General features: G+C 63.2%; 4 protein-coding genes across 8 annotated transcripts; 3 read left to right on the top strand and 1 right to left on the bottom strand.

Annotated features, from left to right (window-relative positions):
• Positions 1–937: 937 nt before the first annotated feature.
• On the top strand, positions 938–2,336 carry LOC129783823 (protein shisa-like-1a). Its single transcript, XM_055795908.1, has 3 exons — positions 938–1,004; positions 1,724–1,937; positions 2,135–2,336. The coding sequence occupies exons 1-3, from the start codon at positions 938–940 to the stop codon at positions 2,322–2,324; spliced, it is 471 nt and encodes a 156-aa protein (XP_055651883.1). The 3' UTR covers positions 2,325–2,336.
• Positions 2,337–2,495: 159 nt separating this feature from the next.
• UNC45A (unc-45 myosin chaperone A) lies at positions 2,496–9,679 on the top strand. Its single transcript, XM_055817592.1, has 20 exons — positions 2,496–2,604; positions 2,945–3,103; positions 3,765–3,801; positions 3,907–4,082; positions 4,196–4,288; positions 4,569–4,736; positions 5,013–5,181; positions 5,445–5,615; positions 5,723–5,894; positions 6,118–6,418; positions 6,554–6,648; positions 6,730–6,871; positions 7,064–7,204; positions 7,398–7,525; positions 7,701–7,767; positions 7,938–8,051; positions 8,604–8,719; positions 8,827–8,944; positions 9,030–9,185; positions 9,412–9,679. Exons 1-20 carry the CDS (start codon positions 2,593–2,595, stop codon positions 9,670–9,672), a joined length of 2,796 nt encoding a protein of 931 aa, XP_055673567.1. The 5' UTR covers positions 2,496–2,592; the 3' UTR covers positions 9,673–9,679.
• A 102-nt stretch (positions 9,680–9,781) lies between these two features.
• RCCD1 (RCC1 domain containing 1) lies at positions 9,782–16,125 on the top strand. Of its 3 annotated transcripts, none has more exons than XM_055817672.1 (7): positions 9,921–10,160; positions 10,873–11,227; positions 14,538–14,659; positions 14,846–14,950; positions 15,150–15,234; positions 15,374–15,403; positions 15,736–15,873. In XM_055817672.1, the coding sequence occupies exons 1-7, from the start codon at positions 10,004–10,006 to the stop codon at positions 15,737–15,739; spliced, it is 858 nt and encodes a 285-aa protein (XP_055673647.1). In that variant the 5' UTR covers positions 9,921–10,003; the 3' UTR covers positions 15,740–15,873. The 3 variants fall into 3 exon arrangements, with proteins under 3 accessions (XP_055673640.1, XP_055673647.1, XP_055673635.1); XM_055817660.1 differs by having other exon boundaries at positions 9,935–10,160; positions 15,082–15,234; positions 15,736–16,125; XM_055817665.1 differs by lacking the exon at positions 10,873–11,227 and having other exon boundaries at positions 9,782–10,160; positions 15,082–15,234; positions 15,736–16,125.
• A 145-nt stretch (positions 16,126–16,270) lies between these two features.
• PRC1 (protein regulator of cytokinesis 1) lies at positions 16,271–24,144 on the bottom strand. Of its 3 annotated transcripts, none has more exons than XM_055817633.1 (14): positions 23,877–24,144; positions 23,217–23,349; positions 22,805–22,927; positions 22,207–22,440; positions 21,954–22,124; positions 21,563–21,712; positions 21,142–21,289; positions 20,895–21,031; positions 20,506–20,601; positions 20,197–20,343; positions 19,678–19,788; positions 19,258–19,368; positions 18,617–18,802; positions 16,271–17,302 (listed from the first exon to the last, which is right to left on the bottom strand). In XM_055817633.1, the coding sequence occupies exons 1-14, from the start codon at positions 23,885–23,887 to the stop codon at positions 17,231–17,233; spliced, it is 1,830 nt and encodes a 609-aa protein (XP_055673608.1). In that variant the 5' UTR covers positions 23,888–24,144; the 3' UTR covers positions 16,271–17,230. The 3 variants fall into 3 exon arrangements, with proteins under 3 accessions (XP_055673608.1, XP_055673622.1, XP_055673619.1); XM_055817647.1 differs by having other exon boundaries at positions 18,694–18,802; XM_055817644.1 differs by having other exon boundaries at positions 19,687–19,788.
• Positions 24,145–24,194: the final 50 nt, after the last annotated feature.

Here is a 24,194-nt window from a genome sequence, read left to right as displayed (position 1 = left end):
GTGGGGTGCTGCCGTGGGGTGCTGCTGGCTGTGCCTGGCGATGCTTTGGTGCCCGAGGAGCCTGGCTGGCCCGTCTGCAGCATCCCAGGGGCCATGGGAAGCCACACCACCAGGAGCATCCTCCCAGTTGCTGTGGGGACTGAAGGGGCTGCCACACTCCCCTGGTCCCCCCGGGGCTAATTACTGCGAGCAGGTGCCAGTGCAGAGGGCCACTGGGAGGGCCAGGTGAGGAACTGGCTGAGCTCTGTCTCGGTTTCCTGCGCAGCATCCCACGGGATCACCCACAGCCCCGCACGCCCACGGCCCCGCGAATGGGCAGAGTGCATGGAGCTGGTGTGGAGTGTCCCCAGCAGCTCAGCCCCTCACGCTGCCCCAGGGACAGCCTGGTGGGGCAGGACCCCCGGCTTGGTGCAGGGCTGGGGGCGTGAGCATGTGGCGGGGCCGTGCTGGGGAGCAGGAGACCACGGCCCTGTGTGGCACAGCGTGCCGCCGGCGGCTCTGTGGAGCCTGGCTAATGGCACAGCTGGCGGGGGGCCAGGCTGCTGGTGCAGGGCCTGCTGCCCACCGGGGGCTGCCGGGGGGCTGCAGCACAACCTGCCTGCCCACAGCCCCAGGGCCAGGCACTTGCCCTGTGGCCCTTGCCTGCAATGCTGGGAGCCCCAGGTGGGGTGAGATGCCCAACCGGTACCCATGGACCTGGTGCCCCACTGTGGGGTGGGGGTGGCACCTCCCATCCTGCACTTGGCCCCTGAGAAGAAGCTCATTAGCGATGCTCCCGCCTCCTGCCCTGGTCTCTGGGGAGCGGGCAGCGAGTGAAGGAGGCTCTAATGGCTCCAAGCAGCTCTTGATGGGCCGCGATGGAGGCGGGAGCAGGAGGAGCTGTGGTTTCTGCCTCTGCTGTAGCCAGAGCTGCCTCTGCCCAGGGTCAGCTGGGAAGATGCAGGGTGGGCTCCTGCTCCGGCTGCTCCTTGCCACAGCTCTGTGCCCCGGCCTCCTTGGGACAGGTACAGCCCCGCTCCCACCCCTCCTGTTCCCTGACCCCATTCTCCCCATCCCTGCTGGGCCCTTGTCCCTTGTAGCCTGCTCCCCGACAGCCCATGATGGAGGCTGGGGGGTCTGCGCCGGGAGGCAGCTGTGCACACTTGGATGGTGGTCCAGGTGTGGTGGTGTCGGGGTTGGTCCTGCATGTCTGTGGGGTGAGGGTGCTGTCCCTGTGGGGCGGTGGGGAACAGGGAGGGGGTTCGGCACGGCAAGATGGGAGCTGGCCCACTGGCCCAGGGGCTTTCCCCTCCCATCTGCCACCATCACGCTCCTCGCTTGTGTTTGCCCTTGGGGCCGTGGCAAGTGCTGGAGGTCATGGCGCACACCACAGCAGGCACTGCCGTGTGGGGCTATGCTCAGCGGTGCTGCCCACCGGGCTGGAGCCCTGCTGCCACCCGAGCCCACCCCACGGGCTAAGCTGGGGGCTCCTGTGCTGAGGCCCCCTGGGGCCAGCGTGCTCGAGCCCAGCCTGTCCCTGCCACAGCTTCGCAGGGCTCTGCTCCGCAGCACAGCATCCCTGCAAGGGCCACCACGCTGGAGCTGGTAGCCTGTCCCCGCGACACCACACTGGCTGCTGGCCCCCCGGCCCGCCCTGCTGCAGGGGTGAAGCTCACAGACTCTGTGGCACCCTGCCGCAGGGGCTGAGCCCCGGTGCCCGCTGAGCTCTCGCGCCTTGCCGCAGCCTCGGTGCAGAACCTGCACCTCTGCGAGGGCTATGCAGGCCCCGACGGCCGCTACCACCCCGGCTTCTACTGCCCACGGCTGAGTGACCCGGCCGACTACCGCTACTGCTGCCGCCGCAGCCCCCTCACCCTCAAGACCTGCTGCTCCCAGCTGGCCCTGGAGGCCCTCACTGGGGTGAACCTCTCCAGCCTGGCCGGCCCCGGGCTCCTCCGGTGAGCCGCGGTGGCTGGGCTGGGGCTGCTGGTGCCCGGGAGGTGGGAGGGGGCGGCGGGGCTGGCCTGGCGGCGCTGGGGGCTGGGGTGTGCGGTGCCACCCTGCAGCCCAGAGCGGGGCTCTCGCCGGCGCAGGGTGCCTTGTGCTGGTGGGGGGCCGTGGCCACCCCTTCCTGAGATGTGTTCCCCCCCAACAGGAACCCGCTGGCCCTGCCCTTCGTGGGGCTCTACGGGCTTCTCATCCTCCTCCTTATGGCCGTCGACCTCTTCCACTTCTACCGGACCCGGCGCTGCCGCCTCGGCCGCCTCCTGCCCTGCGCCCGCTGCCTGCCCTGCGGCCTCCCAGGGGGGCCCCGCTCCCCGCTGCCCCCCAGCCGCGCCTGCTGAGGGGGGGGCCGCGGGCAGGGCAGGGTCCAAGGGGGGGGTCCGGGGCTCCCTGCCCGGGGGTGCGGCGGGGCGGGGGGGCAGGCGGGGACGCACACGGACGGACTGAGGGGCACACGACGTCGCACGTGGCCGGTGGCGGCACCGCCGGGCCGCGGGGGGGCGCTAGAGGTCCCCGCCCGGCCCGGCCCCCGTCACGTGACACGGGCGGCGGCGTCCGCGTTCCCCGGGCGATCGGCGGTGACGCCACGGGAGCGGCGGGAGACGCGCGATGGGGGAGGCGGTGAGCGGCCGCGGGCCAGGAGCGGCGGGGCCGGGGAGGGCAGGGCAGGGCAAGGCAAGGTGGCCGCCATGGCCTGGTTGGGCGGGTGGGTGCCGGGTGGGGCCTGGTGTGCAGGGCTCGGTGCCCAAGGCCCGTCCCGGGACGGCTGTGGCCACCGTGGCCGGGTTGGGCGGGTGGGGGCCCGGTGTGGGCCCGCTGCGCAGGGCCCGGTGGCCAAGGCCCGTCACGGGGCAGCCGGGGGCAGCGGGGTCCTGTCCTGGGCCTGTCCCCGGGGCTGTGGGGGCTCAGGGCCATGCCCGGGCCCCCTGACACGCGTGTCCCAGCCGGTGCCCGTTGGCAGGTGACGGCAGGGCAGCTGCGGGAGCAGGGCAATGAGCTCTTCCAGGCTGGGGACCACGCCGCCGCCCTCGCTGCCTACACCCAGGCACTGGACCTGTGCGACGCCGTGCCGGAGCGAGCCGTGCTGCACCGCAACCGGGCCGCCTGCTACCTGAAGCTGGTGAGTGCCGGGCGGGTGCGTCACCGCGGGCCCTGCAGGAACCTGCCCAGCCGCCCTGGCCTGCTGGGGCTGTGCTGCTGGCAGCTGCCCTGGCCTGGCCCCTTCGCCAGCTGCGCACTGGTGCTGAGAGGCCCTGTCGGTCCTTGGGCAGGGTGCTGTCACTCCTCAGACAGGATGGTGCCTGGTGTTTTCTCTCTGCTCACCTTTTCTCCTGGCCCTGCCTGCTGTGCCACCTCCTGGGTGGGCTGTCAGGGCCTGGGCAGGGCACCCTTGTCCATGCCTGAGCTGTGTGTCTGTGCTGGGGCTGTTTCCCAGGCAGTCACAGCTTCTCTGATCTCCCAGCGTGGAACTCTCTGAGGCAGGGTGGAACACAAGGAACCTAGGGTCTCGAGTAGACCGTGAGCACTTGAAAAGCGCTGGGGGCCTTAGGGCTTCTTGGGGACCCAGTGAGGTTTGCATTCTAGGAAGGATGGGATGTCCTGCTATACTGGTTCAGTGTCCTCTGATGCTGTTCCCATCCTCAAACTCCACAGTCCTTTCCCTGCTCTGCTCTAAAGCAGCAGGTCCTGCCTCAGCCTGCAGCAGGCTGGGCTGAGTGAGGCCTGCACAGGCAGCACATCAGGCATTTCCCTCTTGCTTGACTCTTTCCTTCTCTCTGCAGGAGGACTATGCCAAGGCAGAGGCTGATGCATCTAAAGGTACTATCAGTGGTGGCTAGTGGGGGACCAGTCTCTGTGCACTGCCCGTGTGGGTGGACTGAAGCCGTTCAGGGGCTGTGCAATAGATTCCCTACTCATCCACAGCCATTGAAGCCGATGGCCGGGACATGAAGGCACTGTTCCGCCGCAGCCAGGCACTGCAGAAGCTGGGCCGCCTGGACCAGGCTGTCAATGACCTGCAGCGGTGTGTGAGCCTGGAGCCCAAGAACAAGGCCTTCCAGGAGGCCCTGCGCGCCCTGGGGAGCAGCATGCACGAGAAGGTGAGTGGGGAGGCAGTGTGTGGTTTGAGGGCTCCTGTGCCCCTCTCTGTGGGTGGGTGTGGTGGGCTGATGGAGGCGGTGAGGGCTGAGATGCTCTTTCTGCTCTGTCTCAGATGAAGGCCATGTCCTGCACAGACTCAAAGGTAGAGCAGATGTTCCAGATCTTACTGGATCCTGAAGAGAAGGATGCGGACAAGAAGCAAAAGGTCTGAGCTCGGGGGGGCGGAGGGCAACGCAGCTTGGCTGGAAGGCGAGGAGGGGAGGAACGGTATTCCCAGGTCAGCACTGCTGTCTGAATGGTGCTGCCTGGGTGAGGCCAGGCTTCCTGACAGTAAAACATGCTCCCCAGAGACTGGGGGTGGAAGGCGGGTGGGTGCCTGTGGCTTTGCTGGCTGCCCAGCCAGCTCCTGCTGCGGAGGTTCCCTGTGCACAGTGGGCTGCATCCTCGTGGGCAGATGACCCAGACACAACTCTCTTTTTTCCCAGGCTGCGCAGAACCTGATTGTGCTGGCACGAGAGGAGGCTGGAGCAGAGAAAATCTTCCAAAGTGATGGTGTGCGGCTGCTGACGCAGCTCCTCGACACAGCCAAGGCTGACCTGATGCTGGCGGCCCTGCGCACCTTGGTTGGACTGTGCTCTGGGCACCGCTCCCGGGTAGGTCCCACCATAGTCCAGGTCTCCTTTGTGGTGGGGCCTGGCCCAGGGGAAATCAATGCTGGGGAGGCTGCGAAGCGTGTCAGGCAGGGGAGCGTCACTAGTGTCTGCCTGCAGCTGGCTGCAGCTCTGCTGAGCAGGGGAGCTTTGAACTGTCACCTGCCAGACCTGAGGCTGTGAGAGCCTTGTTGCAGTGGGGAGCTATCCTGATAAGGTGCTGGGAGGTGCCAAGGCTTCCCCAAAGTCTCTAGCAGATGGCTGTGCTTGTATTTGCAGACCATGGCCATTCTGGCAGAGCTGGGGGCCCCTCGTCTCTCAGCGGTGCTGGGCGTGGAGCACGAGCAGGTTTCCCTGGCTGCCTGCAACCTTCTGCATGTAATGTTCGAGTCTCTGAAGGAGGGGCTGCAGAAGGACTTCCGTGGCAAGGAGGACGCGGTGGTGCTGGGTGAGTGCCTGCCGTGCTGGCTGCCCGGTGGGGGCTGGGGGGAGCACCCTGGGGAGGCACTGAGTTGCAGTGTGTTTTTCTCCCACTGCCCACCTTGTCACTGCTCCCTGCCGCAGCGCCGGGGCTCTGGCCTAGGGTTAATAAAAGGTTGAGCTGGGGGAGAGGAGCCCCTGGTCATGGCAGCATCTCCTGCCAGCCTTACCATGGTGGAGGTGAGGCCTGTGCCCATGGCACTGACTGCCGGGCACCATCTCTTCTGGAAGATTCTTCCAAGGACCTGAAACTGCTGATCAAGCACCTCCTGGAGCTGCTAGTGCTGGAAGGGGCCTCTGCGCATGGCCGTGACAATGCTCTCAACCTGCTCATCAAGGTGGTGCCCAGGAAGTCGCCAAAGAAGACCAATAACAGCATGAGCCTCTGGGTAATCGACCAGGGTGAGTAGAACAGCGTACCCCTCTGCCTTGGGGTGCTGCGTGCCTTGGCTCTGCCTGCCCACCCCATTTTGTCCCTCGCTGGGGTGACTGACCTCATGTTCTCCTAGGCCTGAAGAAGATCCTGGAGGTGGGCAGTACAGTGTGCGGCACCCTGGGCAGCCTGCCCGTGACGGAGAACAGTCGGATGAGTGCCTCAGTTCTGCTGAGCAAACTTTACGATGACCTGAAATGCGATGCTGAGAGGGAAAACTTCCACCACTTGTGCGAGGACTACGTGAGGTGAGCCCGGCATCCCTGGGGGTGGAGAGGGGGTTCGGTCTCATACAGCCAGCAGCCTTCTGGGGAAGTAGCAGCACCCCAGACCTATTTGCTCTTAGTGGTAAAAGCAGATCGCAGAGCTACCTGAGACCTGCTGTGTTGGGGTTCAGCGGGTGGGGCTGCGTGTGGCTGAAGGCAGTGGGGTGGGACCAGCTTTATCCTTCCTGGTGGTCTTCCCCTGCAGGAGCTGGTTCAAGGGGCCTGAGCTGGCTGGGAAGCTGCGGGCCATCCAGACGGTGTCATGCCTGCTGCAGGGCCCCTCAGATGCGGGGAACAGGGTGCTGGAGCTGGAGGGGATCATGGACAGCGTGCTGTCCCTCTGTGCCTCCGTCTGCGAGGCACACCAGCTGGTAGCAGTGGAGGCACTGATCCACGCTGCCGACAAGGCCAAGCGTGCCTCCTTCATCACTGCCAACGGCGTCAGCCTGCTCAAGGAGATCTACAAGCACAGCGAGAGGGACAGCATTCGCATCCGGGCACTGGTGGTGAGTGTGCCAGGAGTGTGGCGGGATGGGAGGAGTGGCTGTGCTGAGCGCTGTCCCCTCGCTGCTGGGGGATCTTGGAGACGCATTGGGGTGACCGTGAGACCGTTCCTGCTCTGAGTCTGCTCCTGGCTGCAGGGGCTCTGCAAGCTGGGATCTGCTGGAGGCACCGACTTCAGCATGAAGCAGTTTGCCGAGGGCTCCACAATGAAATTGGCCAAGCAGTGCCGCAAGTGAGTGCTGCTGGGTGGGGGCATGGTGGGGCAGCTGGGCAGGGTGCCCCGCAGCCTGGGCTCATGGGGCCCCTCTCCCAGGTGGCTCTGCAATGAGACGATCGACGCGGGCACACGGCGCTGGGCGGTGGAGGGCTTGGCCTACCTCACCTTCGATGCGGATGTCAAGGAGGAGTTTGTGGAGGACAAGGCAGCCATGCAGGCCATGTTCCACCTGGCCAAGGTGCGTGCTGAGTGCTGTGATGGAGGGCCCTGGGTGGGGGGCACCCTGGCGCTGTGCAAATGTGCCAGAGGGGGCTGTGGGTCTCACACTATGGGGCTGGGGTGTGGAAGGGCCCCATGGTGCTGGGTGGGCTCGAGCCCTTGTCTTGTCCTCTCTATCGTGGGTGTGATGGGGGCCCCGTTATCGCTGCAGTCAGAGGACAGGAGTGTGCTCTACGCCGTCGCCTCCACACTAGTGAACTGCACCAACAGCTATGATCACGAGGAGCCGGACCCGCAGATGCTGGAGCTGGCCAAGTATGCCAAGCAGCACATTCCGGAGCAGCACCCCAAGGTGAGCAGGGCACGGCTGCTCTGGGGAGCTGCCGGGAGCCCTGGCCCTGTAGGAGGGTGTGTGGGTGTGACCGAGTCCTGAGTCTCGAGTGAGGACAGGGCCTTCAGGGACGAGGGGGAACACCTCACAGCAGATGGCAGCGGGCGGCAGGCTAGTGCCACCGAGCCAAGTGGTGACTCTGCCTCTGGGATAGGACAAGCCAGACTTTGTGAAGCGCCGGGTGCGGAAGCTGCTGACGGCTGGTGTGGTGTCAGCTCTGACCTGCATGGTGAAGAGCGAGAACCCGGCGCTCACCAACTCCTGCCGGGAGCTGATCTCCAGGTATGGACATGCTGGGGATGGCAGGGAGGGAGGCTGCCGGTGTCCTGCCGGCAAGCTTTTGTGCCTGTGGTGAATGCAAGCTCCTAGGAGAACAAATGGGATGTCTGCGAGCCTGGTGCAGCATAGGCCTGCTGCGGGTGTCCGGGTGCTCCGGCTGCTCTCACTTTGTCCTTAGAGTGTTCCTGGCGCTGGTGGAGGAGGCGGAGGACCGGGGTGGTGTGGTTGCGCAAGGAGGAGGCAAGGTGAGGGGACAGGCCCCGCTGTGCTGCTGGCGTGTGCTGTGCAGTGGGGCTCTGGGGGGGTGGCTGTGGTTTAGCAGGGGACCGTACTGGCTCCCTCGTACATGAGACCAGCGGAAGCTGGGGCTGCTGTGACCTGGCTGCAGGACTGATCACTGTGTCTCTGCCTGCAGGCTCTCATCCCGCTGTCCCTGGAGGGCACTGAGGCGGGGCAGGCCAAGGCAGCTCAGGCCCTGGCAAAGATCACCATCACCTCCAACCCGGAGATGGCGTTCCCTGGAGAGCGGGTGAGTGTTGCCGCTGTGGGCTGCGGGGACGCAGCTGACAAGCAGGGGCCCTGCGTGGGCAGTCAGGGCTGCACAGGGGCTCACGTGGGGAGTAGCAGCGGGCACAGTCTTGGCTGTGCCCCACTGTCTATGCCTGGGCTGCTGCAGCCAGGCGTGTGTCGGCTCTGGGGAAGCATTGGGCTGAGCAGCACGAGGAGGGAGGAGGGACTGCCCTGGTCGGAACTGCCCTGGTCCCAGTGTGCAGCATCTGGGATAGGGTGGGCTTCGGCTCCTCCTTACCCACTGGGAACGGACTTGGCAGCCCTGGGGCTAAAGGCCACAGGGCTGGTGATCTGAGGTGGGATCTGCACCACAGGAACTGCTAGCATGGGTTTGCCCTTTCCTGGGGAGCGGGAGATGGCAAGACCTCTGGTGTTCCCCACTAAGGCCCGATGGCCCAGGCCTGACCATGGGAGCAGCTCTGCCTTTAGGCTGGGCTCAGGGCTCCATCCACGGGGTGCAGAGTCCCTGCCCCTCTCTCAGAGTTCGTGCCCTGCACTGCTGTCTCCACAGATCTACGAGGTAGTCCGGCCCTTGGTGAGCCTTCTGCGTCTTCAGCGCACAGGCCTGGAGAACTTTGAGGGGCTGATGGCATTAACCAACCTGGCTGGCATCAGTGAGAGGCTGCGGTAGGGGCTGGCCTGGGCCAGGGGGGAGGGGAGGGAGTGCGCTGTCCCTGTCTGGCCCAGAGGTGTGCTACCCTGGGCAGGGAGCGCTCACACACGCCCTGTCCCAGGCAGAAGATCCTGAAGGAGAAGGCTGTGCCCATGATTGAGGGGTACATGTTTGAGGAGCACGAGCTGATCCGGCTGGCTGCAACGGAGTGCATGTGCAACATGGCCATGAGCAAGGAGGTGAGGGCTGGGCCAGGGCCCGTGGGGCTTCTGCGCTGGGCTTCTGGCCCCCTGCACCCCCACTCACCCCCCTCCTCCTCTGCAGGTGCAGGAGCTGTTCCTGGCAGAGGGCAACGACCGGCTGAAGCTGATGGTCCTGTACAGCGGGGAGGAGGATGAGAAGCTGCGTCGGGCAGCCTCGGGGACCCTGGCCATGCTGACCGCCTTGCACCCCCCCATCTGCAAGCGGATCCCCCAGGTGGTGAGTGCCCAGCAGTGAAGCAGGGGGCACTCGGGTCCCCCTGGGACAGCACCCCGTGTTCCATGTTCCCTCCCCACAGTGTCCTGGAGCTGCGTCCCAGTGCTGGCCCCAGGAGACTGGCGCAACCTCTCCTGCCCTCAGCCTGACTCCCGGCTGGGGGTGCTGGGGGCCAGCAGGGCTGGGGGGGGGGGGGCAGCACTGAGCGTGGCTCCCCTCTTCCCCGCAGACGGTGCACTGGCTGGAGATCCTGCAGGCGCTGCTGCTGAGCCCCAGCACCGAGCTGCAGCACCGCGGGGCCGTGGTGGTGATGAACATGATGGCAGCCGAGCGGGAGGTGGCCGAGCAGCTCATTGCCAGCGAGATGCTGGAGATCCTCTCGGTGCTCGCCAAGGACAAGGATAAGCCGCGCGTGGCCCACGCGGCCAAGGAGAGCCTGGCACAGGCCGTGGCTTATGGCCTCATCAAACCCAGCGCCGGGCAGGAGTGAGGGCCCGGCTGGGGGCCGCCTGCACACGATGCTCTGCTCAGGGATGGCTGCCCCGGCCGGGGTCCTGCTGCCCGCGGGGGCTGCGCCCGCTGCCCCGGGGTGAGGGGGAGGATGGGGCTCACCGCTGCCGCTGCACCGTCTGCCTTAACCGGGAGGGCCGGCCCGGGGTCCTGCACGCCGGGGCCCGGTACGGCGGCGGGCCCGCCCGGTGACACTGCACTAAAGCTGCTCTTGGACCACGGCCCCGCCTCTGTCCCTGCGTCCGCCGGCGCCGCCCCCTCCCGTCGGTACCGGCGCCGGCCCCGCCCCCTCCCGCCGGCCCCGCCCCGCCATGGCGGCCCCGCGCCGCGCCTGGTTCGTCTTCGGCTTCAGCCCGGAGGAGGCGGTGGGGGAGCCGGGCCCCGGCCCCGGCCCCTGGCGGCTGGAGTCGGGCCCCGAGGGGATCCGCCGTGTCTGGCCCGCCTGGAGCTACGTGGTCGTGGAGACCGGTGAGCGCCCCCCGGCCCGCCCGGTGCTGCCCCCGGTGTCCCGGGACAGCGGGTGCCCGCTCCCGCCCTTCCCCGCCGCGCCGCGATAGCCCGTTCGCCCCCGGCCCCTGACGCCGGACCCCCGGGAGGGACCTCCCCACGCCCCCCACGGCGCCGGTTCCCTCGGGATGTCACCCGCTCCCGCAGTGCTGGTCCCGCCGGGATGTCCCGGGGACGGAGTCCTCCTCTTCCCCCGGCGGTGCCGCTCCCCCGAGATGCTCCATTCCCCTCCGGATGTCCCAGTGTCCCTCCCCGCTCCATTGGCCCCCGGGATGTCCCTCGTCCCTGCACCGGTCCCCCCAGAATGTCCCCGTCCCCTCAGGGATGCGCCATCCCCCTCCCAGCGCTGGTCCCCCCGGGATGCTGGCGTTCCCCACCGCGGGCTGTCCCCGTGCCGGTCTCCCCGGGGTGCTCCGTTGCCCCCCGGGCTGTCCCTGTCCCCCTCCCTGCGCCGGTCCCCCCGGGATATCCCCGTCCCTCCGGGACGCTCCGTTATCCCCCGGGATGTCTGCTCGTCTCGTCCGCCGCCCCGCGCCGGTCCCCCCGGGGTTGTCCGTCCCCCCCTGCGCCGGTCCCCCCGGGGTGCCCCCGTCCGTGTCCCACCCACCCACCCACCCCCCTCCCCGCGCCGGTGCCCCCGGTGCGGCGCCCCGCTGACGGCCCGGTGCGGCAGGCGCGGGGCTGGAGGTGCGGAGCGCGGGGCTGCGGCGGCCGCTGCCGGGCTGGGCCGAGGCGCTGCCCTCGGAGACGCACGTGGTGCTGCGGGGCCCGGCGGCGGCCCAGGCCTGGCCGCGGGCGGCGGCGCTGCGGGGCGCGGGGGAGGGCGCACCCGCCTGGAGCCGGGCGCTGCCCCCGGAGCCCTGCTGCCCCCCGCCGCTGCCGCTGCTGCCCGGCGGCTTCGCCACGCCGCGGCCGCCCTTCTTCACCGCGCTGCCCGGTGCGCTGCGGGCCCGCCGGCTGGCGCTGGGCCACGAGCACGTCCTGGTGCTGGGCGCCGCCGGGGAGGCCTACGCCTGGGGTGGGGGCAGGTGAGCGCGGGGGGGGGGGCCACGGGGCTGGGGAGGGGGGTGTGGGGATGTTACAGGGCTGGGGAGGGGAGTGTGGGACCGTGGAGGGGCCATGGTGCTGGGGAGGGGGGTATGAGGCCATAGAGGGGAGCACAGGGCTGGGGAAGGGGGAATGAGGCCATGGGGGTGTTACAGGGCCATAGAGGGGAGGTATGGGAACATGGGGGGGGGGGGGTGAGGCTATGGGGGTGTTATGGGGCTGTGGAGGGGTGGTACGGGGATGTGGAGGAAGGTGTGGGGCCGTGGGAGGGGGTACAAGGCTGTGGGGCTGTGGAGGGGAGGTGTGAGGCCATAGGTGGTGGTGCAAGGCTGTGAGGGGAAGGTACGGGGCCGTGGGTGGGGGTACGGGGCTCAGGGGGGGAGGTACAGACCGTAGGGTGGGGGTAGGGGCCATGGGTGGGACAGCAGTGGGTTCCCGGGCGGCTAGGATGGAAGGCCGGAGGGCTGTGGCAGGTCGGTGTGGGATTAAGGATATGGGGCGGGGGGAGGGGCATGGAAGGCAGGTGATGCAGGGATGGACGCCGGGTGTGCTGGGGGGATGCAGAGGGAATATTGGGGGATGCAACAGGGAGGCTGGGGAGGACGTGGGGGATACAGGAGGGACTGCGCAGGATGCAGGTGAGAGGATGTCAGGGTGGGGGTCACCTCAGGGTCTGAGCCCCCCGTTAGCTTGCAGGCTTGATGCAAACTGGTTCAGGTTTCCGTAGTGATGATGGATTAGTCAACACAGTAAAATAATCTAATGAAGTGAGTACATGATCAGTAAACTAATTGACTAATAAACACACCACTTATTACTTCATGATACTGTTGTTATTCATGGTGTTGCACATAATTATTGAGCTGCAATTAATAACTCTTAAGTCATTACATACAGCGCTGTTGAGTTACAGCGCCTTCTCCTTTCCCTGTTCAGCTTGCCAGCAGTTGTACTTGGGTGCAGTGAACAGCCAGAGGCATCGCTCAGTTTAATCTCTTAGAGGTGTTTTTGCTTAGTTTGAGAGGTGTTTTTGCACATCCTGCCCGGCTGCCACACAGCCAGTAATGCTTTCCCAGACGATGACTGAGGGCACAGCTCCGGGCCGTCCCTCCGTCCCTCCCTTGGATCTTGTGATTCCTACTGCCTGGCCGGGCGAGGGATTCCTGCTTCTCCCTTTGCCCCAAGGCTGAGGTGTGGTTAACACAAGGTGCCAGTTCCTACCTGTGCTGCCATCTGCGGCGCTTGTACACGGCGTTGCAGCCCCTCATCTATGACTGCTCTGGGTTCCTGCCCCATCCAGCCATCGGGTCCGGCACAGGGGGGTAAACCCCTGCCAGGGCAACGGCATGCAGCGGTGCAGCCTCTGGATCTCAGCGCCGCGAAGATCTGCTGGGAGCCATAGGCCACTAAGGCTCCGTTGCTCTAGGGCTTGTTACTGGGTGTAGCTGAGGCATCGCTGGGTCTTGCTGAGCCCCATAAATCCATTGGGTTGCAGCTGTACATCCCCAGTGCCACAGACACACACTGGCACTGGGTCAGGGTGCTGGTGTGCGATCAGTCCTGACGGCAGTAACCGTTAGTTGTTAATACCCGTAGGGTGGAAGGGATCAGTGTTCATCTTAAACCACCAAAGGCTGTCGGTCGTAGTCAGCAGAGCTGTGTGACCTGGCCCATCACCCTCCCTTGATGTTTCTGATCGGCTCAGGAGTGCCTTGTTCCCCATTCTCTGTTGGCTGGTGGCTCTCATAGCCAATGTAAAACTCAGTTTAAATCAGCAGTTGTTGCATTTGCAGATACCACGTTATCTTATCCTTTGCTTTCCCTTTGGAGGAAAGGTTTCTGCACTTGTCAATGTGTATTTTAGGATTAACTGTTTTGGAAAAACTAAATGCCGTGGTTAAGCTTTGGTTGTTTAACAAGGCTGAGAATCCTCTAACGTGTCCCTGTGCCATGTCCTGCAGTGTTGCCGCTCTGCTGTATAACAGCTAGGTGGTGGCTCCACTCGAGCCTTTGTAGCCCCTTTCTTACTGCAGGCTGTGGTCACCTTCACTTGCTTGGGAGCCCCTTTCCGGCTGCTGCGAACCCTGCCTGTGGGCTGTCTGAGCTGCTGCTCGTGCCTGTGGCTGTGCTTGGGGCCCAGCCCTGCTCTCAGCCTCGCTGGGTGCATCTCTTTGCCCTGGTCTTCTGCTGATACCCCCATGAAGAAAAACGAAACATCTTTCCAACATCATTGCCTCAGCACAGTTTTTGGCATTCTGTTCTGACACTTTGATGATCCCCGGGATGCAACACTAGTTACCTGCTACATGCGCCTGAGCTGTTTAGTTTACTTTTATAGCCCTTTGTAACTCCTGCTTTTGCAACAGCTTTCACAATTAAAGCCACTGGTGCTTTATATCCCGCTTGCTCACCACAGGCGTAACTGGGCTGTCAGTCTTGGCCCTGTGCATGGGGTGCCCTGTGCTGGGCTTCGCCCTCTCACCGGCGCTCGGCTTTTCCCTATTTCTGGTGTCAGCTCTTTCCCTCAGTTGTGGTTATTCCTTCAGCAGCTCAGGGCTGGCTGCCTGAACCCAGGCACTGTGTGTACCTCGTCACCTTCGCCTTCTCCCAGGCTGGGGCTGGCACTGCCTGGCCCCCCCTGCACTGGAGCCATTGGTGCTCAGCGCTGCTGTCAGCACCCGTGGAGGCACAGCTCGCCCAGGCAGGGAGGATTTTGCAGACCTCAGCATGTGGGTCCAGCTGGTGCCACCCTCTGGGATGAGCCCAAACTTGTCCCCTCGTGGGATCCCCCTGCTTTCACTTGTAGGCGTGGGGCTGCACTGATTGCTGACTGCACTGTTAATTCCTGGCTCAGCATGGGCCAGACGAGCTCAGCGATCGGTTAGATGATCAATGGACTAACTCGTAAACATGTTCCTCAGTTCAGAGCTGTGTCATTTGCCGCACTGTTGCACGACAACTCAGACTCTTGTCTCATGGCTGTTGTGCAGCTGCTGCTTGAATTACAGCCTTGCATGCCACAGCCTGCCTGCCCAGCCCGCCAGGCACCGGCGCAGCGAGCACCCACCGGCCTCCCACGTGGCTGGGCACAGGGGCACCCTCCTGCCTCCCCATTGGGACCCAGCAGAGGGGGGTCCTGGGGGTCCGGGGGCTGGGTTGGGGGCAGGGGCAGCAGCAGGCAGGAAGGGGTTCAGTCAGGACTGTGGGCTCATGGTGGGGCAGAGAGGTGCAAGGGCTGGAGGGCAGTGGGGTATGAGAGGTGTCTGTCTGTCTGTCTGTGTCTCCCCACAGGCATGGGCAGCTTGGCCACGGGACCCTGGAGTCGGTGAAGGAGCCGCGGCTGGTGGAGGCGTTGGCTGGCGTGCCGATGCAGACTGTGGCAGCCGGCGGGTGGCATTCGGCCAGCATTAGCGGTGAGGGGGCTGTGTCGGGTGGTCAGGGTGGCTGGTGGCAGCGTACAGCCCTGGCTGGACCTGGTCCCAGGGAGCCTGGTGCACGGTGCTGTGCCATGTGCACTGGGTGCCGGTGACCCTGGAGCAGCCAGCTGCTGCCGCTGAGCTTTGCTCTGGGGCCACCCCTGCTGCGCTTCCCACACACAGAGGCAGGAGACCTGTACATGTGGGGCTGGAATGAGTCGGGCCAGCTAGCTCTGCCCTCCAAAGGGCTGGCTGAAGAGCAGGCACAGGATGAGGACGCGGGTGCAGGTGAGGGTGCTGCTGGTGGTGGGTGCTGCCAGGTCCTGCAGGGCCACAGGCAGTTTGGTGTGGTTCAAGCCTGCAGATGATGCTGGTGGGGCCTGGTCGCTCCTGGGAACTGAGAGTTGGCTCTTCCCCAGGGAATGCTGAGCTGCCGCCCCGCCAGGAGCAGCCAGCTGCTGAGGGCACCGCGTTCATTTCCATCCAGGCGTTCCCAGCCTTGCTGGATCTGCCGCAGGACCTGGAGGTCAGCAAGGTCAGCTGCGGGTCCCGGCACACGGCTGTTATCACACGTGAGTTCCTGGCTCGGGGTGGCAGGCAGCACTGGAAGCAGGTTGCTGCCTGGGAGCGGGGTGGGGGTGGCTGGTGGGGGCCAGCGGCCCCCCGTGCTGCAGTGTGGGTGCTGGCTGATGGGTGCTGTCCCCTTTGCAGGAGGCGGCGAGCTGTACACCTGGGGCTGGGGTAAGTGATGCCTTTGCTCTGGGACAGCACAACACCTCCCCAGGGCCAGCTTTTGTTTTCAGCTTCCTTACTGTTGGCCTCTTTTACTTGTATTTTATCTTTATATTTACTTTATATTATATATATTATTTATACATTTTTATATCTATAATGCACATATATATACACACATTGTATTATTTATATATACAAGTATCTTTATATTTACTTGTATTTTATCACTGTGAGGTTCCATAGCAGAACACTTTCATGGGTTCCTGGCTGGAGCTGTTTGTTATGGGGTGCTCTCACCTTCCTTCCCTCACATCATGGCATGCCTGTGGTGTCTGCAGGTAAATATGGGCAGCTGGGACACAGGGACAATGCCAGCTCTGACCAGCCACGCCGCGTCGAGCACCTGGTGGCCGAGGGGCTGCAGGCAGAGGAGGTGGTGTGTGGGCTCTGGACCACCTACGTCTGTGTGCTGGAGCCGGAGCCGTGAGGGCCCTGAAGCCCACCCCCCCCACCACTACAGCTGCCCGCAGTGAGGAAGACAGAGGCAAGCTCCACTCCTGCCAGGACCCTCAGAGCTGAGGCAGGCAGCCCCCCACACCTGGATCGGGCCAGGTTTAGCCCATGGTGAACTGAATTCACATGCCAGAGTCCAGGCTGCAATGGCACGAGTGCTCAAGGCAACTAAACAAAAGGCTGAACATATTTATGGTATCTATTTTTCCATAATGGCTGTGGTGGTACTTTGTGTTGCGTACAAAGGATGTTCCCAGCTTCCTCCAGCCCCCCTGGAGCCAGCCCCAGCTTAAAGCTGTGCCCAGCCCTCCTCCCCAGGGGCACCTTTGGTCACCCCACAGACACACAAACAGCAGCAGCTATATACACATAAAAGTATTATTTCCATTAACATATATACAGAACGGATTACAGAACAAGGGGAACGAACTGGTAGCATAACAGCAAGTGGGGGGGAGTGTAGTGATAACAAGGTGCAAATTAGCCATGACCAGGGACAAATAACATATATACAGAGCTTCTTTAACAAAGGTGCAAACAGGCCCCCCTAAACAGTGCCCAGGGCTGTGTTGTACCGCCAATGCACTGGGCTCGCTGACCTCTGCCAGGGCGAAGGGTGAGGGAGGGCAGTGGTGGACGGCACAGAGCAGGTCCTGGGGGTAGGAGAAGCTGCCCCCCGCTCCCGATGGCAGGGAAGAAGATCTTGTCTCACTGTAGCTTGCTTCCTTGGTAGCACTGCTTGCTTTGGCACTCCCTGCTGCAGGCTCTGCCCCTCCACAGGGTACAGGCCATACCCCCCCGTCAGGCTTGCCTCCCCCCAGGTGCCCTGCTGCTGCCCCCCCAGCAGGGGCGAGGCCAGTGCTCTGGGGCCAAACAAAGCCTGCTAAGGGAATGCCAGGTAAAACAAGCCTGCTGTGATGTTGAGAAAGGAAGATGCTACGGAAATATGCAGGGGAAAAAAAGCCTGCAAGGAAAGGCACTGAGGCCAGCTCTGTGAAATGAAATGGGTCCTGTCTGTCCCCGAGCATGCTCAGCAAGGCAGAGGCCCCGCGTCCAAGCACCAATGGCTTCCCCCGGGGGCAGGAGCCAGCACCCACTGCTATGCTACTCTAATACAACATACTTAAATCTTTAATTACAATTTTTTAAAAACAAGTTTTTAAGAAGTCCCCTTTCACACCCTACCCCAGCAATCAGGAACCCCCCTTGCCCTGCCCCACTAAGAGCCCGGCTGGCTGGTTGCAGGGGGAGCTGTGTAACACTCGGCCTCAGCAGCAACTCACTACAGCTAGGAGAAGCTGGAGCGCCGCAGACAGCATCTCAGGAGAAGGCAGTGGTGGAGTTCAGAACGCGGGAGCTGCTGTCACACTTTGAAGCCTTTGAAAGTTCGCGCTGTGGAGACAAGAAGCAGGAGATGGGGATGAGTGGAGGGAGCATGCGGCAGGGACAGAGCTGTTGCTTCATGGCTTTGTGAGAAAGCAGGGGTGGCTCCAGGCCAGGCTGCTCCTGCTTGTTTGGGGTTCCCCACCCAGCTCTTGCTTCAGAAGAGGGCAGGAAAGCATTGGCAGCCAGCAGCTGAGAAAGAACTCCGAGCCCTCAGCCTCCAGGAAGCAGGAGGAACCTGTAGCCCAAAGAGCTGCGGGCCAGGAACAGCACGGCTCCCTCCGGCACAGGCTGCCCCTCAGCCGGGGGGGAGCAGGGCAGGGACAGCCATGCCCAGCTGCTGGAGGAAGGGAACGCCCAGCAGGAATCCACCTCCGTGCCAAGCCAGCACCCTGTGCCAAGCCCGGGACCACAGCCTGGCTGCAGGGAAACCCTCGGCACACCCCCAGGGGCACGGCACACCAGCTTAGCTGCCACAGGGAAGAAAGGCGCCTGGCTTTCTGGTGTCAGAAGATGCTAAAGCTTGGGCTCAGCCCATCCTCGTGGAAGGGCAGAGGCTGCTGCAGGACCCCCAGACAGCAAAGCCCGTCCATCAGTAGGGCACCTTCTTCAGCAGCCAGGGCAGCTTCCCAGCCTTGCTCACCCAGCACACCACAGAGAGAAAAGGTGGGACAACTGCTAGGGTCCCTGTGCAGGCTCAGCGCATGGGGGGACAGCGAGCAGGGTCCCACGCAAGCATTTGACAGATGAGTCTGTGCAGGCAGCAGGAAAAGGCTTGCCCCTGCCAGGGCGTCAGGAGACCCTCCCTCCCACCTCCCACTGACCGAGTTAGGGCAGCACCTGAGCTGTGTGCTGCCAGTCGCCCAGGCCACCACGCTGCAGCCCTGGGAGAGGCTGGGGAGCCACCACCCCCAGAAGGCACAGCATCGAGGGACTCGGACCTCAGGGGGGAGACTTTGCCCAAGCAGCTGGAGACATACCCACCTTATGAGAGCGGCTGCATCATTGCACAGGGCTGTTTTCCAGGGGGGCTGTGCTATATGTGCTATGGCTTTGCCCCTGCATGGGGCTGGGAGGTGTCCCCCCCAGCATCAGTGTTTTTCTTGTGTTTGTCTATTCCCCACTGGGCTGCTCAGGGCCTTTATGTGACATGAGCAGTAGTCAGCCTCAGCCACCAAACCTCAATGTTAAGTTCTCTGCGTAGAACTGGCAGGCACTGGCAGGAACAGCCATCCTGCGCGGGGACACCAGGTGCTCTAGGATGAGGGAGCACACCCTCAGTGCTGCCCAGTGAGGAGAGGTGGGTTAAAAGAGGTGAATTACCGCAAATTCAGAATAGCTGCTGGCAACAGAATTAACGCTCTGGTTACGCTGGGCAGGGGCTGTAGGGGTGCACCCACCGCTGAGGGTGGTTCCATTCAGGTGGGACATGTTCTCCTTGTTCTGCTCCCTGCGTCCAGGACGGGAAGGCTTCACAAGCATGCGGCTGGGGGTCCGAGCCTGGCCAGTCTACAGGAAGAAGTGACAGTTAGATGGGACACAAAAATCAAGTAGAGCTAAGAGAGCTGAGCTAGCTTCAATGTTGCTCTGCAGTGCCAGAATAGTTTTACACTCCAGGAGCCCTCCAGGGTCTAGGATCCTGTTCTGATCCCAGAAAAATACAGCACTACACCCACATTTGAAGGACCCCCCAAGCTGCAGGCTCAGCACAGAGGTACACTAGAAATCTGGGCTAGAGGAAGACTTCCCTGTACGCTGCTCCTACCCTCCTCCTCCCTCAGATCCCAGAAACATCCTGCCAGGACCGCAGCAGCCCAGTGCAGTGGGCTACAGACAAAGAGGTGCTTTTGTACCCCAGGAGCTTGTCAGGGGAGTCAGTGAGACACAGCAGGACAGCAGTCGAGCTCACCCATCTCCTGCCCAGCCCACCCTGCCAGGCAGGGACTCCCTGGAAAGTTCCTTACCTTCCCTCCAGAAGGTGGCAACCGTGATGTTGGCGAGTGGTAGATGGCTCCTCCAAAAGCTAAACGGATGGTACTGTTGGGTGTGGCCCTGGAGTGGAAGGTGCTGTTGAGCTGAGGGGAAAAGCAGAGCACGTCACACGGGGGGAAGCCACCGGGTGCACTGCGCTGGGGAAACTGAGGTGGAATTCCCGGCTGCACAGAGCCTCCTGCCTCCAGCGCATCACAGGGCAACAGGCCCACTGGTCCCCAGGGAGAACAGAGGTGCCCACGGCCTTGGCCCTTTCCCTGCCTCCCCTACACCCCAAACCCTCCCCCCAGCTCCATGCGGGACCCCAGCCAGCCTAAGACAGGGCAGGGCTCTAGCCCAGTGACAGCGCTCTGCTCCCACCACAGCTACGCTGCTTCACACAGACCGTTTACCTTCCTTACTTTGCCAGGCGTGTGGGGGCCAAGCACTTGCCGCTTGACAGGTGTTCGTGGGGTGCTGCCATACATCATCTCGGTCTCAATCTGGCGGCTTTTCTTCAGGTGCTGTGGGAGAGATCTGCACTTACTAACTGGTGCAGAGCTGTGGAGCGCCAGGGGAAGGGCAGGCTTCTGGCAGTGGGCAATGCCCTGCGGACAGTCTGGCACAGCCAAGCAGCAGCTATTTCAACAGAATAGCAGGCATCCAGAGCCAAGCTGCAGTTGTGGCACAGCTGGGGCCGAGAAAGGGGGTCAATGCACACAGACACCAAAAGCAATGGACACCAGACACACCATCAAAGAGAGGTGACTGCATGCAGAGCCACTTCCAGGCAGAGAATGAGAAGACAGAGCCCCGGGCAGCAGCTGGAGCAGTTTTCCAGCTTGTACAGGCAGGGGACACGGACACGCTGGTATTCAATGCAGCTGAGGCTCCTTCAGGCCAAGAGGCAGCACGCTCAGTTTCACACTCACCCTCTCCTGTTTCTCCTTCTCTTTCTCCAGGTGGTACAGCTGCCACTGCTCCATCACATACTCCAAGAACCGCTGCCCCTTCACCAGGAAAGTCCCCTCATGCTCCTGCTCCCAGGCCTGGACCCTGCTCTCCAGCTCCTCCTGCAACTGATCAAGACACAAGGGCAGTGTCAAGAGACTGCCCTCCTGAACATGGGCATCTCCATGTCCAGAGACACCCCTCGCCGGCTCTCGGTGCTGCCCTTCTCCTCAGTCAGCACTACATATGCTTATCTGGGACTACAGATTCTTCTCCAGGGCTGAACCTACCTTGGAAAGTGTCTTCTGCAGCTTCGCTCGCTGCTTCTCTTCTTTCAGCAGATTCCCCCCACGGTTGGTGAAGCGACTGGGGTCAGATGCTTTCTTCTAATACAGAAGGGAGGTCAGGAGACAGCCAAACACACCAACCAGTCCCCCAGCCCACCAAACCCCCCCGTGGGACTGAGGTGCTGAAGAAAGCCATCCCTGCTGCGCAGCAACCCCCCCCCAGACCATACCAGTGCCCTAGGTACAGCACCCCATCCCCTCACTGACCCACTGTGGTTTCCTAGTGCCTCCCTGGTCTTTCCCAACAGCCCCTGGAATACGGGAGCAGAGGCGTGCGCTACCCAGTGACCCAGCACCCAGCCAGACAGAGCACATTCCTGCCCAGACAATACCTCCAGTTCCAGGAACAGCTTCCAGTTCTCGTCCCATTTCTGGACAGCCTCAAACAGATCTTTGTGTGTTTCATAGTAGCTCTTCATCTTCTCCACCTCAGCTTCGTGGAGATCAAGCAGGGTCTCTGTATAGTCCTCTGGAGAGAATACAACAGCATGTTCAGGAGGCAACAGGGACTTCCATGCGCCAGCAGGCAGCCCACAGCTCCCACAGGGGAATCGATGAACAGGAAGAGCCAGCACCCACCGTCGTAATAGGGGCTGAAGACTTCCCTCTGCTCCTGACTGTAGAAGCATTTGTCCCAGTAGTCAGCCAGCTCTGCCCGAATTCCTTGAATCACAGATCTAATGTTCTGCAGCTTCAGCTCCTCCAGATGGTCCACTTCCAACTGCAACTGCCAACAAGATGAGAGCACAGACTCAGAGAAGGCAACATGAGAAGAGGAGCAGAACAGGATTTATCTTCTGCATAAGCTGCTTCCTAAGATGAGGTGGCCACCAGCACCAACTCCCAGCTTTTCCACGCATGAGGGCAGGATTTGGCCTGCTCATCTCACACCTGACTGCTGGAAGTGGCTTCTCTACTCTGGCTGAGCAAACAAGTGGAAAACACAGAGCTGCTGCTCCCAGCAGCCCCAGCCCCTCCAAGAGCACAGAACAGTCCTTACAGCTTTCCTAGTTTTGGCTCTGGATCCAGCCACGTGCACCGCAGAAGACTCTCTCTCCTCCAGAGGAACCTGCAGCCTTTCCCAGAGTGCAACAATTCTGGAGCGCAGCTCTGTGCACACAGCTTCATTCAGGGATCGCTGGGCTTCCAGCTACAGGGGCGAGAGCACGGGGTCAGCACCAGCGCAGCCTGGCCCCAAAGGGCATGAGCAGACCATCTGATATACTGCACCTAGCGAAGCCACTCACTCAGTTCCCAAAATCTCCTTGCAAAAGCTCCCAAACAATGTTCAAACACACAGGCGTGCTGAAAAGCCAGCACTCACTCTTTACATCGTGATGCCAACCATGCCATCAGCTGCCATGCAGCACTGCCTCAGTGCGCCAACATACCTGCTGCAGCAGATTCTGGAGGGCAGCAATGTTGTCCTCAGACAAACAGAAGGCTTCCTCGTCCTCGGTCACCACATCCCGCTCAAAGCTTGTGTCTGGAGTGTGGTCCAGCTCCTCCATCAGGAGGATGATTTGCCGCTTCCTGCTGACAAACTCTTCCTGCCTTTGCTCCTGGAAGTGATAAGTGGCATTAGAAACCAGCGAGCACCTTGCATGCCACCCACAGTGAGGTCCTCGCTCCCTCTCCGCTTACCTTCACAGCGGTCAGGGAGGCCAAGTGGCGCCTGTAACGATCCAGGTCCTCCAGGCTGGGCACAGCATCACTGTTAATGCAGAACAGGGATGTGCAGAGAATGTCGCACAAATCTCGATCTTGTTCTTGCAAGGTTTTCAGCTCCTGCTTCCTGTCCCTTTTCTGCTTTAACAACACTTCCACATGGGTGCGCAAATTCTTTTCCATCTGCAGAATGGTACTTCCTTCCTCCACCTAGAAGATTCCAGAAATCAGTTCTGCCACAACTCTCACAGACCTGACTTAGATATTTAAGCTTCCCAAATGAAGACCTGGGACACAAGCCCTATTTCTGAGCAAGTAGTTCCCCAGGAAAGTGTAAACACAGCAGCAAGGAACAAAATGAGGTGCTGCAAGACACCTGGGCTCCTCACAACCACCTCCCAGCACCCAGCCTGCGAGGAGCCACAGCACCTTTGGCTCTACCAGGCATCAGGAAAAGTGGTTTCAAACAGGCATTTTCTCTGCGAGCTCTGACCTCGCTGAGACAGCAGGGCAGAGGCCAGGCAGCAGCAGAGCGTGGCCAGCGGGGTTCTAGGAGTGAAAAGCACTACTTCACCTGGATGGGCTCCAGCTGGAGCTCCTTGCAGAGGGCGTCAAGCTCCCTCCGACACATGGCGATGCTCTTCAAGAGCCGCTCCTTCAGGTTCTCCTCCTCTGCCACCATCATGTCTAGGAGGTCCTGTGGCACGGGTGTGGTTAGAGCAGGTTGCAGGGACAGAAAGCAAGCGGGGACCGCAGGAGGAGTCTGGCAAGGGCATGGGGCAGGCAGCGCGGGGTGCCCCGCAGGATGGGGCTGCACGGGGCAAGGGTGGCACAGGGATACCCGGGGCTCTCCCAGCCCATACAGGGGGCTCCCGCCGGACCTGGCCCATCTGTCCCAGGGACCTCGGCAGAGTGCTTCCCGGGGGCTCACGATGAACGCATCCTCCTCCCCCCCACCTGACCACCGGGGGGGCCCCGCCTCTCACCTTGATGTGCTTCTTAACGACATCGGTACGCTCCAGGCGCTGCTCCTCGGGGATGCCGATCTCCTCCCAGATAGCCCGCAGAGCCGCCATAGCCCGGTTCAGGCACGACACGGCCTCGGCCGCCAGCACCTCACTGAGGGCAATGGGGCCACCGGCCGTCAGCCGCCGGGAGGGGTTCGGGCCCACCGCCCCCGCGCCCGGTCCCCCCCCCCGCCATCGCCGCCCCGGCCGTCCGTCCCGTCCCCGCCCCCCCCCCCGCCATCGCCGCCCCGGCCGTCCGTCCCGTCCCCGCCCCCCCCCCGCCATCGCCGCCCCGGCCGTCCGTCCCGTCGTCCCCCCCCCCCCCGCCATCGCCGCGCCGGCGTCCCCCCCCGCCCCGTCCCCCCCCGCCATCGCCGCCCACCACTGGCGCCCGGGTCCCTCCGGCGCCCGGGTGTCCACCCCACCATCGCCGCCCACCACTGGCGCCCGGGTCCCCCCGGCGCCTTCGCTACCCACCACTGGCGCTAAGGGTCCCCCCCGCCATCGCCGCCCGGGTCCCCCCCCGCCATCGCCGCCCACCCCTGGCGCTGAGGCTCCCCCCCGCCACCCCGGGTCCGTCCTCCCGCCCCAACCGACCCGGTGCCCGGGTCCCGTCCCATCCCCGCCGCTGCCCCGTACCTCTTCCTCATGGCGGCGACACTCTCCGCGCCCGCCGCTGGCCCCGCCGATTCAAACCAACCGCTCCAACGCCCCGGCCGCCAACTGCCGCTGCTCAACCGCCGCTCTACAGCGCGGCCCCGCCCCAAGCCGGCCGCCAGCCAATAGCAGCGAGGAACGGTTGCCGCTTCTAACCAATCAACGAGCGACCCTGGCCCCGCCCTGACGCAGGTAACGGCGCCCCGTGTTTGACAGCGAGCACGTGACCTCGCGCGAGAGCCGCCCCGCGCGGCCACTGGCGGCGCCTGAGCGCCACTGCGCACGCGCCGGGTGTCGCGT

Source organism: Falco peregrinus, chromosome 1 (genome assembly GCF_023634155.1).
Source record: "Falco peregrinus isolate bFalPer1 chromosome 1, bFalPer1.pri, whole genome shotgun sequence".
Taxonomy (NCBI): domain Eukaryota; kingdom Metazoa; phylum Chordata; class Aves; order Falconiformes; family Falconidae; genus Falco; species Falco peregrinus.
The sequence above is the reverse complement of the archived record's forward strand: the minus strand, read 5'-3'. Positions and strand labels throughout refer to the sequence as shown.

Coding starts and splice junctions, on each gene's coding strand:
- LOC129783823 (XM_055795908.1), top strand. CDS start 938: ATGCAGGGTGGGCTCCTGCTCCGGCTGCTCCTTGCCACAGCTCTGTGC. Junction 1,005..1,723: donor CCCCGGCCTCCTTGGGACAG/GTACAGCCCCGC, acceptor GCCTTGCCGCAG/CCTCGGTGCAGAACCTGCAC. Junction 1,938..2,134: donor GCCGGCCCCGGGCTCCTCCG/GTGAGCCGCGGT, acceptor CCCCCCCAACAG/GAACCCGCTGGCCCTGCCCT.
- UNC45A (XM_055817592.1), top strand. Junction 4,083..4,195: donor GGAGCAGCATGCACGAGAAG/GTGAGTGGGGAG, acceptor GCTCTGTCTCAG/ATGAAGGCCATGTCCTGCAC. Junction 9,186..9,411: donor GCAAGCGGATCCCCCAGGTG/GTGAGTGCCCAG, acceptor TCTTCCCCGCAG/ACGGTGCACTGGCTGGAGAT.
- RCCD1 (XM_055817660.1), top strand. CDS start 10,004: ATGGCGGCCCCGCGCCGCGCCTGGTTCGTCTTCGGCTTCAGCCCGGAG. Junction 14,951..15,081: donor GGATGAGGACGCGGGTGCAG/GTGAGGGTGCTG, acceptor GCTCTTCCCCAG/GGAATGCTGAGCTGCCGCCC. Junction 15,235..15,373: donor GCACACGGCTGTTATCACAC/GTGAGTTCCTGG, acceptor TCCCCTTTGCAG/GAGGCGGCGAGCTGTACACC.
- PRC1 (XM_055817633.1), bottom strand. Junction 20,602..20,894: donor AGCTGTTCCTGGAACTGGAG/GTATTGTCTGGG, acceptor CTTCTGTATTAG/AAGAAAGCATCTGACCCCAG. Junction 19,369..19,677: donor CGCCTGGCAAAGTAAGGAAG/GTAAACGGTCTG, acceptor TTTTCCCCTCAG/CTCAACAGCACCTTCCACTC.